The sequence below is a fragment of the Cygnus atratus genome, chromosome 4, assembly GCF_013377495.2.
Source record: "Cygnus atratus isolate AKBS03 ecotype Queensland, Australia chromosome 4, CAtr_DNAZoo_HiC_assembly, whole genome shotgun sequence".
NCBI classification, from domain to species: Eukaryota; Metazoa; Chordata; class Aves; order Anseriformes; family Anatidae; genus Cygnus; species Cygnus atratus.
Genome location: NC_066365.1, coordinates 18,221,921 through 18,233,820, shown reverse-complemented (window position 1 = coordinate 18,233,820; position 11,900 = coordinate 18,221,921). Strand labels below are relative to the sequence as shown.

General features: G+C 35.5%; 1 protein-coding gene across 3 annotated transcripts in view; it reads right to left on the bottom strand.

Annotated features, from left to right (window-relative positions):
• Positions 1 to 4,621: 4,621 nt before the first annotated feature.
• Positions 4,622 to 11,900, bottom strand: part of SLC7A2 (solute carrier family 7 member 2) — a 48,191-nt gene continuing 40,912 nt past the window's right edge. For all 3 annotated transcript variants that reach the window (XM_035543742.2, XM_050710564.1, XM_035543747.2), the window contains exons 8-12: positions 10,020 to 10,122; positions 8,620 to 8,825; positions 8,148 to 8,314; positions 7,021 to 7,129; positions 4,622 to 6,400 (exon numbers count right to left, since the gene is read on the bottom strand). In XM_035543742.2, the coding sequence (XP_035399635.1) occupies positions 6,213 to 6,400; positions 7,021 to 7,129; positions 8,148 to 8,314; positions 8,620 to 8,825; positions 10,020 to 10,122 (773 nt within the window). In that variant the 3' untranslated portion in view covers positions 4,622 to 6,212. The remainder of the gene's footprint in view (positions 6,401 to 7,020; positions 7,130 to 8,147; positions 8,315 to 8,619; positions 8,826 to 10,019; positions 10,123 to 11,900) is intronic.

Here is an 11,900-nt window from a genome sequence, read left to right as displayed (position 1 = left end):
AGACTTCTACATGCAGGGTCACTGCAGGGTGCTTCAGGAAGTCAAGCAACGTGAATGCCAAGGACTACTCGCTCCCTCTGGAAGTCAAACCTAACATCATCTCTGGTTTGGCACCAGAAGTCAAAATGCCCAAATCAAAGGGTGTTATTCTGTTTTTTGATGACTTCTCAAGTGCTTAGAAGCAAGTATGAAACACACGCTTCTACTATGCCCATCACCAGACCACTGGAAAAAATAAGGGATTTAAACATAAAACAGTTTTTTTTTCTCCTCTACAAAAAGTATAGGAACTATCACACTATTTATTACAAGTGAGTTATGGTTTGTATAATGTCATGACATGATGACACACTAGTGATTATTAAGTCACCGTATTATTTTAGTATTTACTACAACTACAGTGGTGATTGAAGTTAGAGGTGTTGTATGTACTTTATTTAAAAAATACAGGACAAATGCACAATTGTTATCCTGTGAAGCACATTTTACAGTAAATGAAGAGCAATATAATTTCCATTAGAATTTAGAACTAATGTAACGAGAAATATTGCTGATTATAATTCTGTTGAAAAAGTGAAAAAAAAAAAAAACCAAGCACCATATTCTTAAATATATGCATTTTTACATTCATAAAAATTCAAGACTTTTCATTTTGGCTAGAGCACTTCAAAGAAATATAAATTTGTAGTTTACGTTGCATCATAATCATTCTATCTACACTTTAAATGCTCAGCAGCACATAATACAGAAATTATCACTACAATGTACATATGAACAAGAAAAGTTAAAATGGATATAAACATTACTGTTTTTTAAAATGATGCACACATAACCGTTCTTAAAGATATGTAACATATTTCACGCTTTACTTTCTGTTAACACAAAAGAAAAAAAGCCCTCCTGAACATTTGAATCATTTTATCCTTTGTCCTGACTGCAACTAAACTTCTATTGGTGAAGGTGGAGTTTGCCTCACACAAGGCTCAGTGAAAACATACAAAGACAACAGAATTTGTCCAACTGACAACAAAAACAATTATATATACACATAGGTCTTCGTAATGCATGTCTATGCACAAAAATCCTTTAACTTAGCTAATGTTAAAGAGTTTGGTTTCTAAAATCAAATGGAAAACAGATCAGGACGTGGTAAAGGCATTATATTTAGCTTTCGAAAGGTCCAACTATAAAAAATGAAGAGGTCCTCAAAGTATGTACCAGGAAGAAATATTAAAGGTACAGAAAATTAAAAACAAATACAAAGATCCTACACTATGTGAAATACCACCTGCTGTTTCTGTAAGATATGTATGTACTTAACACTGAGTAACCCCAGTGCTTTCAACGAGCATACTGCAATTTGTACAATCTTCCTGGCAGGTCTGGGAAGAATTAGGGCCTTAGAATAAAAGGTGCTTTTACTTTCTTTTTTATGTTATCAAGTAACACATGACTGACATCATGTGAATTAAATTCCTACTGTACAAAATGCATCTCAACGTCAAAGGCATCAGACATGACTTAAATGATTGCACAGTCCCATGCACATTTCCCGCACTGTCACAGATTTCACCCAGGTTGTTTAGCTTTCAGTATCTCAGGATGCTTGCAGCATGTCTAATCCTGCACTTTATTAAAACCTCCATGAAAACAGTATGCGTTTTATTTCTGAAAAAATATATATATCAACACATAAACTTTAGGGAAAAGGTGGCTAGACTTTTACATTCATCATCTAATAAAATATAGAATATGTATTTAAGCATTACCATGTTTTGCTTCTAAATTCATTGTATCATTTGAAGTTTATGCATGGCATAGTTAAGTTCCTAAGTATACATATAAGTTACCCAGCATCACTACTATTTATCTTTATTTCTGATAATTCTCTAGGGCAGGCAATATAAATGCCCTTAACACATGGTGACCATAATATGACAGGTTTCAGGAATCTGCCTTGCATTTGTTGTGCAGGAAAAAGCACACTGTTATTAACAGAATAGTTTTATCCATGGTAACAGACAATGAAATCTAAGATACCTCATAAAATTTCCTGTTGCAGCATTAGGACTAGAATTTGGAATACCACATGAAGATCACTTCAGTTAACATGAATTATACAGAAATGCTTTATAATTCTTTACGCTTCCCTGAGGGAGAACAAAGAGATTTACTTGTTCTCCCTTAAATATGATTTAATTTACTTTCCTAAATCCGATTAGATAAAAATAATTCCTATATCTAAAGGCACATTGAGAATGTACCAATGTAAATACAGTTTTTGGAGGATATTTTTTCCACAAAGAAAGAAAAAAACAATAAGCTACCTCCAAAAATAGATATATATTAATACATACCATTATTATTTGCACAGAACAACTTAGAATATCAACAACTATGTAAAAAATAACAATTTAATTCCACTGGACATGTGCTTTCAGCTGCTGTCTTGGCAAATACAGACACGAGCAGCAAACATGAGAACAAAATCAGGATTTGTTTCACGCATACCTCCTGTGTAAGAACAAGCTAGCATGGCTGTCCCTCACAGGGCCTGCTCCTGTGAAGTCCCAGAATAGCATCTGGAATTTCAAGATTGCATATACAAATGCATATCAAAATTAGCATAAATACCTTATTTCTGGCCTGTAGTGTTCTTACCTAGCCACTAAGCAATAACAACATTAACTATACACACATATAAATAAGCTTTGCACAGTTGAAGCAACTGAGAACACCCAATGACTTTCCCCTAATTTCCTTTTCTATCTCATTAGTTAACTGTTATCTCATTAGTTAACTTAGTTCCTGTGCTGCAGCTGCTCCCAATCCCCCTCAGCAACAACTGTACAGTCACATTCTTTCATTTTCATAGTTAATTTCTATAACAAGGGGGGAGAAATACTCCTACAAATGAAAGGGGAAACTGTCTATATACAAAATACACATAAGCTGGAAAATTTCCCTAACCTACCTCCAGAAGTCTTAGCTAGCACTTGCTTTAGTCATAAGGTTATTACATGGACAGTCTCCCTTCAAAAGAAAATTCCAGTGCAGCATAGAAATTATTGTAATCAGTACATCAAAATTACTATGGGCTAATGTCAGACAGATGCAAACATACAGACAGGCGTGCACACTCATACATTCTATATGATGGCTCTGGGAGGGAATGGGGTCTTCCTTGCACATCACAGAGCAGCAGCAGTTTGCATCTTGGGAGCCTTCTTCGCCTGCTCTGTGGCATCAGCATCCATAGGAAAATGTCTCTGCTTTCCACACACCGAGATGTGCGAGGAAGTCTAGAAGAGCTGCACTTCACTCTAGGCTTGCAAAGGCATCATGCAGAAGCTTTGACTGAGCACTGTTGACTTGCTCCAATGGCATGGCATTTTTGCAGCTGAGGATTTAAGAGGTGAGGATGTCCTCTGAAGAATAACCACTGTAGAAACCGTGCTTTTCATGGAGTAGTTACAAATCAGGAAAAGCATCACTGTCTACTTCAAATATTTGTGGTACTTTTAAATAAAGCTTCTGTTTTGACATCTATAAGGATTACCTTATTGTATGCCTTTCAATAGAGCCTAGGAAGTCTTAAATTTCTAATGTTTTATTCAAGAACATACAGTTCTTTAGTCATTTTTTTCATAAAAATGGACCTCCCTTGAGAAGTACAATTAAAATAGAAGATCCAACTGACATAGACAGCTCCTTCATTCACTGAGTAGATACCGAAACTTAGCAATAGTTTCTTGATTACTATTGCTAACAATTACTATCCATTCCTATCAATCAAACATTTACTTAGACTATCATCTGCTTCTATTAGTCTAATATGGCATTTTAGTGTTTCTTTAATCTTGTAAAACAATGATGAATTATGGGAAGAAGTGGCTATAACTTAGGATCAATTCTGGATGGATTATGATACATTAAAAAATTGGACTGCATTGCCACCCACCCTAGAGTTTCTTATCCTCTGTGTCCCGTCCATTTTTAAGGACCACTGATCTGTAGAACAGTCTTTAGGACAACAGCAGTTACAAGATGCCCATGCTAGATCCTCAGTTAAGAGGCAGGTGTTTTTCCTGTTGTATGCTTCTTACCCCATACCTCCAAAGAGAAACACAGGCACCTGCAAGTGCTCTGCTTTGGTATTCTAGCAAATGTTTTCAGGTGTTTTTTTTTTTCGTTTTTTTTTTTTTTTTCTCCTAGATTACTGTAAATCCAGGAATATGCCCCAGAAGACAAGCAGAGGTGAAGATCTTTTCAGATTGCAACTCCTAGTGCTCAGTAGCCAGCAGAGGCCAGTAGTGCAACAGCAACATCTCCCTTCCATGCTACCAGTGCTGCAAAATGCTCTCCTCCCAGTTCAAACTGGGATTCAGAAAGGCATCAGGCTGAAATCTACAAACCTATGGGATTCCAATAAGGGGTATTGGCACATTTCAGGGTTCTCTATCAAGAAGCTCTTTCTGCCCTCCTACATTTAGGCATGTTACTCTCTCACAACAGAACTCATTTTTAGATTAAAAAGCCCAAATCTATTGCTGTGAAGAAGACAGAAAGGGAGGGAGACAGACAGAAGCAGCTTAACTAGTTTCTTTTTTTTTCTTTCCTTTTTTTTTTTTTTTTGGTAAAATTCCAGCTATTATAAAAAGTAAGGTGCTTTTCAGTGTCAACCAACATCACTCTCACAGGATATAGGATTTTATACATAACAACAGAGATTAATACCAATGATTATTACTGGCAATATTATGCTTCAGATTGCAATGCTCCATGACGAAGTTCAACACAATTCTTTCTTACTTTAAGGAAGTTATTTCTATAAATGCCTTCTAGCAAAATAACTCCGCATCATGGAATCCTACTATTTGCTGAAAAATAGCATTAAAATGTTTGGGTGCCTTTGATAGGTAGTATGACTTTTATGCTGAAAGAACAGAGTTCATTTTCACTAGCTTTAGTTTAACCCAGCACTGCTGCAACAATTCGGTTCTTTCCATAAATCTGCATTTGGACATCCTACCCACATGAATGCATTTGTGGATATAGGCTTGGCTCACAAAAACCTGATGTGCTAACATATGTTTATGGCTTAGTTAAGAACTGAAATATTGCTTTGAAGAGGATTCTTTCCAAAGCCTGGGCCTCAGTTTTTTTCACCTCCCCTTGTATCTGAAAGAAGGGAAGGATTTTGTGCATAAATTTTTCTGTAGAGAAGCAATGTGTAACAACTAATCTCAGAAGTATCAACTCTGTCACAGGATAAAGGAGAAGGAAGTATAGGGGGAATAAATGAGTAGTGCTGAATGAAAGTATGCAATTACATAGTCAGGGATAAAATCCCATCCCTTCTGAAAACAACAGCAGAATACTTGCTAAATCATACACAAATGTCAATATTGTAACAAACAGATTATTTCCCCGATGGTTTTGCAGAAAACAACATAACTCTTGGAAGTATTTTATATACACAGTATCTCTGAAGTGAAAGGAACTCATGTAACCTAGAAGTAGAAATCTTGAATAGCATTTAGAAGGACCAAAAGCCTTTAAAGAATTTTCTCTGTTTGCATTCACCATGCTTACTAATTAGTAAGGCTAAGCAATTATTTCTCTACTATTCTTATATAAATGTGATCCTCTATTTTTTGCCAAATATCAGATCTGTACATTTACCATTTGTTTTCAAAATATTTTCCAGGCTTATCTTCTATTTATCTCCCATGAGAGTTACTTCTGTAGAAAAAAGATAGTACTTGGTATTTCAGTAGTCAGTGAGTTAGCTGCTTTGTTATTTGAGATACTATTCAATTGTGACCAGAACATGTAACAGAGATAAGGAGGACATATGAAAGGCACTTGTGTTCACAATGCAGTGTAAAATATTCAGAACGTCTTGTAGGCAGTTCTAAAGTCCTTCATATTTTGTGATTGCCAGTGATCATGGATGTTCATGATGGATGCTCAAACAATCCATCCATATTTTTGCTTGCCAAAGGGTACTTTTTTTTATTATTTAAATATTAATCTCCATGCTGTCAGTTCTGAAATGATGAAGATGGTTTAGCAGCTTGTCCAAAGTATCAGCCAGGCCTTGTAGTAAACACTTTCAAGAAGCACAATGTTGGTAGAAAGCTTTTGAAATTTCAGTTCGCAAGTAAAATGTCAATTAAAGGTTTAAAAGACTTGTATATTTGCATAGATTAACATTCACTTGTCCTCTCATGTGCAAGAAACTGATCACTTTCGTTTGTATTTTCAGGTTCATCCACTTCTTCCACAGGGTTCTTTTCTTGCAACCCACTATTTTCTGAGCAAGAATCTTCATCTCTATCACTGCGATGACCTTCAATACTGTGCCTAATACCGTAAGCAAAATAAATGAAGAAGCCTTCAAAATAAAAAAATAAAAATAAAAGTTAATAGGGTTTTCATGTAAGTAGTGCATTAAAAAGTAGTTATTTATTACCCTCTGGCTGAGCATGATTTTCAAAGCCAGTTTCCTCTTCAGGTATCGGAATTACAGTTCATGCTTCAGGTCTTCTCTCTTAGTATGGAAAGTGCAGGCGCTAAATTCCAGTACATAATTTTTGCTTTAACTGATTGCTCTAATAGGCCATGGAAACTACTATCTCTGATTTATGACTAAATAAAATCAATGCAATTTTCCATATCTTGAATGAGAATGACTGATGTAGCAGGAAGAAAACTGTTACAAACAGGTCTCTGCACAATTTTAGCTATGCTTATTAGAAATAAAAGTTTAGTGGCTTACTGGAATTAGTCCTATATCTTTGATTCTTCCTATTACCTCAAAACCATACTTACAGTTTTGGTTGCGTATATGTACCCCTTCTAAGGCATGATTTGTTTTTATTACTAGAAATATCAGCTGACTTTTATTAAACACAGACTTTTGTTCCAATATTTAATGGAAGAGAATCAAATTATCTGAGACAGGATTCATCAGTCGTAACAAAGGAGGTGATTGAAATGAGCAGAAGTACCTACCAAGTGCCATCCAGAAGCTAAATCTGATCCAAGTGTCTCTGCTTAATTGTACCATCAGGTAAATATTTACCAGGATACTGAATGATGGTAAAAATGGTAATAGGGGAACCTAAGGGGAAATATTTAAAATATTTGTAAAATTAAATACTATTTTTTGCATGCTTGCACTATTAATGCCATACTTCAGTTATACAACATGAACTAGAGGTGACACATCTTCTCACTAAAAAAGAATAGGAACATTTTCTTATTGAAGTATAGTGAAATTTTCTTTTTTTGCTGTGTTTAACCACCAGTTTCTATATATCTTAGACTTTTAAAGTAAGTTATATTTAAAATATGTTCTCTAAGGCTGTGAGGAAAAGTTTTCTAGCTTGTGCTGAACATATACCAATGAATTCCTTGATGTACAGCTGAAAAGTATTATTTTTAACTTTATATATATATTTATCCCTTCTTTCCAAATTGCACACCACCACCCCGCTGTTCTATCAGATTCCTTCACTTTCATCACTGTACTTCATTATTTCCATTAAATAGTCCATTACAAACTATTCTATAGTTTGTAGGTCTTGGAACGTAAGTGAAAGCTCAAAATGAAAGGCTTATACTCTGGGAGGTATGAACTATACTGTGGTCTAAATCACTGCACACAACACAGACAAGCTGTCTGTACACTGATCAGTTTCTGAATCCTGTTGCAGCGTCTAAATGTTTAAATTGAGGATCAGAATTCCTTGGGTCTCAACAATGTGAATTTTGGGGATGTGTCTGAAGGAATAGCTAGATCTGTGTTGTCAGACCCACTACTTTTAACAGCAACCCAATAGTTACACCCATTTTGCGCAGCCATGCTCCTATGCATGTCACACATTCAATCTGAGGGCAGCAAAACACTTTCTCTCATTCTGAGAAGATCTGGACTGGACCTACACATGCTGATGATTCAGCTGTGAGCATCCACTACCCTTACATTCACAAAAAAAAAAAAAAAAAAAAAAACAACACACTAGTAGCAGTGCAGTAATGAAAGACTGCCTGAAAAAGACTGTCTCTGTCTCCCTCTGCCCCTCTCCCAGTTCTTAGAATACACCCAAACCTCTCATTAGAGCTATTATGTTATTCACCATAAAGGCCACTTTCTGCTGGTTCTGAGGCTGCCTTTGGATGAGGAGAATGGTAACTATGAAGGACACCACCAACGCAGCAAGAAGGCCAATACTCCAGGGCTCCAAGTTAGCAATGAAATGAGTCCCATATGTAGTGAGAACACTCAAGCCACAAACCAAGAAAGCTGTGTGAAAAACAAAATGATGGAAATAGGAGAGAGGTCACTAAATCTCTGCATTGAAGAGGAAGTGACTTTTAAGAAGAAAGACAGCAGAACTTCAGTATGAAATGTTATGAAAATGATTAAGTAATGGAAAACACACTAGATTACAGATTAAATCAATCAAGAAACAAAAAAAGCATTCTCCAGAATGATGCATTAATGATGACTGAAAGTAGTTATGTTATTACTGGATTTTTAAATTTGTCTGTGATAGAATTCTGCTATTTACATTAATGTATTATGAGCTTGGACAGCTGAAAACTTACCTAACAGACCCACTAAAAAGTTAACAGTAGTTGCAGTCTGTTCTGTAGGTAAACTGGATGGATTGATCAGGCTCTGAAGACTGAAGTGATTCTCTTGTATCATATTTATCTGTGATTCACTAACTGCAGATTCCCTTTCTGATGCAGCCAAAGCTGCTTTTTCTGGAGAATATTTGGGTTGCTCATAGGTTAAACAGGGTTGGTACCTGTGCAAAACCAAACAACAAACAGGATAATAAAGTACTAAGTATACTTTGGGAATTGAAGGAATATGCCTCTAGGAATGCATCTAAGTACTAAATGCTTTGCAACAGAGATTCAGAATTTCCCAATTTATAACTATACTGCAACAGCATATTATTAGTCACTAATATATATAAAGAAATAATGGCAATTCACTTTTTTTTTCTGAGTTTGTTTGTTGGCAGTTTTTTAAGCTATATGAATGCACCAATGGGTCAAATAAATGACCAGTATTATACAAAAAGAGGGATCTGGTGGTCAATAGCAGGGAAAGGGGAGGGAAGCTTCTTTCCACAGTGACAAGTTCATTCTGCCTTGCTTCCAGTATGGGGCCTACTAACTGGCATAAACTCAAATTTTACATCTTCTTTGTTAGAATGTAAGTGCATTTTTAAAAATACATTCTTTAAAGAAGTCGGTATGGAATAAAATGGTTTTCTCTAAAGAGTAAACTATTGCAACACTGAATCTGAGCTGAATTTAAGCTGTATAGTTTTCAAAGTTATCAATTTAGCCTCATACGGTAAGTAACAAGCACTGACTTTTTAATTTAAAAATAACAAACTAAATAAAGAGATGGCCTGAAGCTATACCAATATTATTCAATTGTTTTACAAAGAGAACAGATAAGAGAGTTTAACTGACAATTATTTATAATCTCACTCATTGAGAGTGAGTATTTATACTCTCTCCTAGGGCTACCACAACTTGAAACACTTGTCTGTTGTTTCTCTACTGAATTCTGACTAGGGCAATACAAAGCAATTATTTTAACTTGGTCATCCTGTCAACTACCTGATCTGTCATGTATAGCCCCCACAATGTGATAGGCCTGATGCACAGCATAGATTTTATTCAAAATATCATTCATTAGTGCCTTTGGGACTGATGCTGGGATCAATGCATCTCCTGGAAAATAAAAGGTGTCTGGATTTCACATGAAGCTTTGATTTGAGTAGCTACTATACTGATATGAGAATAAATCTGTGTTTTCTCTGATGGATCTCAACTTCTTAGTAGTCATTTATACACAAACAGATAGCTCTCAAATATGTAGCTATCCAGCAAAAAACGTATATTATAAATGTCACCTCTGTTTAGGTAGTGAACAACACAAACCAAAACACAGTAAAATAGAAACGGTCTTTTTGACTCACCTAAGAATGAGGACACAGGTTGCCACAAGTGAATATGCAAGAAGTGTGCCAATAGACATCATATCCACTAAAGCCTTTAGGTCAAACAGAAACGCCATTACAGCTAAAAAAAGAAAAGAAAATGCAAAATTTGTATGAGGCTGATATACTGAGTCAAGATTTTAACCTCTGTCAGCAGTGTAACTTTAAATTATTTTACTGACAGCAATATAAGTGAAATTACGGTAATCCTTAAAAACATATTTTAAGTCACAGCCGACATTCCTGAACCTAATTTCTGCTGGGAAACTCATTCATATGGATATCACACTGATGGGCCATACAGTCATGCTGCATAATCAAGCAATTTGTATTGGACTTATGTGGACATAAGTACCTGCATACATGCCTTGCTGAATGGTGACACATTAAAATACAGTTTTATAGAATAAGGTTCTGATGCTGCAACAGAATCTCATCAAAGTTGAGAGGACAGCTCCCACAGCAAAGCAGGGGAACAATGATACAACCCAGTATGTCATCTGAAAGTGATGGTCTCAGAAAGTGCTCTGTGTAAAGAGACACTTTAAGGAGTTGTCTAGAATAAAATAAGTGGTTGTGTTTTTGAATGATTATCTTACTAAAAACAGTTAAGTTCAAGTAGCCTTTAGGACAGACAGCAAAATATCACAATAATTAATATTCTTAAGATCACTGAAATCAGGGGCAGAAATTTCCATGATATTGTGAATAATTATGGCAGTTATTTATAAAAGCAAATGCCACCTTCTTTTGGAGATTCTGGAATGCCTTTGTCTATGCTGTTTGCATACAGACACAAAGCACTCATAAAGAAATTAGCACAATTAATTGAAATTAATTGTCACCAAACGAAAGGCTAGTATTAGTTGATTTGAGATGCATGTGGTCAAAAAACATCTTAAAATATTTGTATTATTGAGGTACAGAAATAATCCGAAAATATTTAATTTTTTGAATCACCAATAACCTCGCCATCAAAAGAAACCATCATATGTAGCCTTTATACACTGTATGTGTACGTGCACACAAACTTTTCTACGTTCAGAAGTACTTATATATTAATATTTATCTTATGTTTGTTAATATATTTGTAGATGGGTGTATAAATGCAAAAACACACAGCAACATGCATTCCCCTGTTTTCTGATCCTGAAGGAGACAGCAAAATGTGATTTCCAGAAAGCAAGACTGCTGTGTTACAGACATATTTTTTCATCTGCTAGTCTCCTCTTTCAATGAAGGAAGGAAGACTGTCCCATCTTCTTTAGTGAGGGTGGATGTCATTTATTATAAGACGTTACTACCTCATCCATGACGTAAATTTCTGAATACCTCACTGCCTTGCACACTCAAAAAAGTGTAGGTAAGCAAAGAACAGTACCTATTATAACTTAACATACAGTAGCTATGTTTAACTTCAAATCCTAGCTTCAAAACACTACTTTGTAGCCCAGAACTTTCTCTTACACATTAGAATCATTGAAAAAAGCCCGTAAGCTTCTGAGTAAGAGGAAAAAAAGACCTAGTATTGTTTTTTCACCCCTCTTAATTCTACTGAAGTTGTAAGAAACCATGGTGGACAAATTTACGATGAAGGAACCTTGACCTGTCAACTAAACATTTCCCTGTGTGCAGAGTTTCACAATCATGACTACAGTATGTGAAAAGGTAAGTCACAATTATAGCATGTGACAACTGACTCAGCTGTAGTCTTGACCTGATAATTTTAATTGAGGCCAAACATTTAACAGGCTAACGGGGTAAAGGAGAACAGTTCTTAAACTATGCAACTATCCATGATAGGATTTAATAGGAAGGTCAGATAATAGGAATTGTTGTACACATCTGTAACTATTCTGG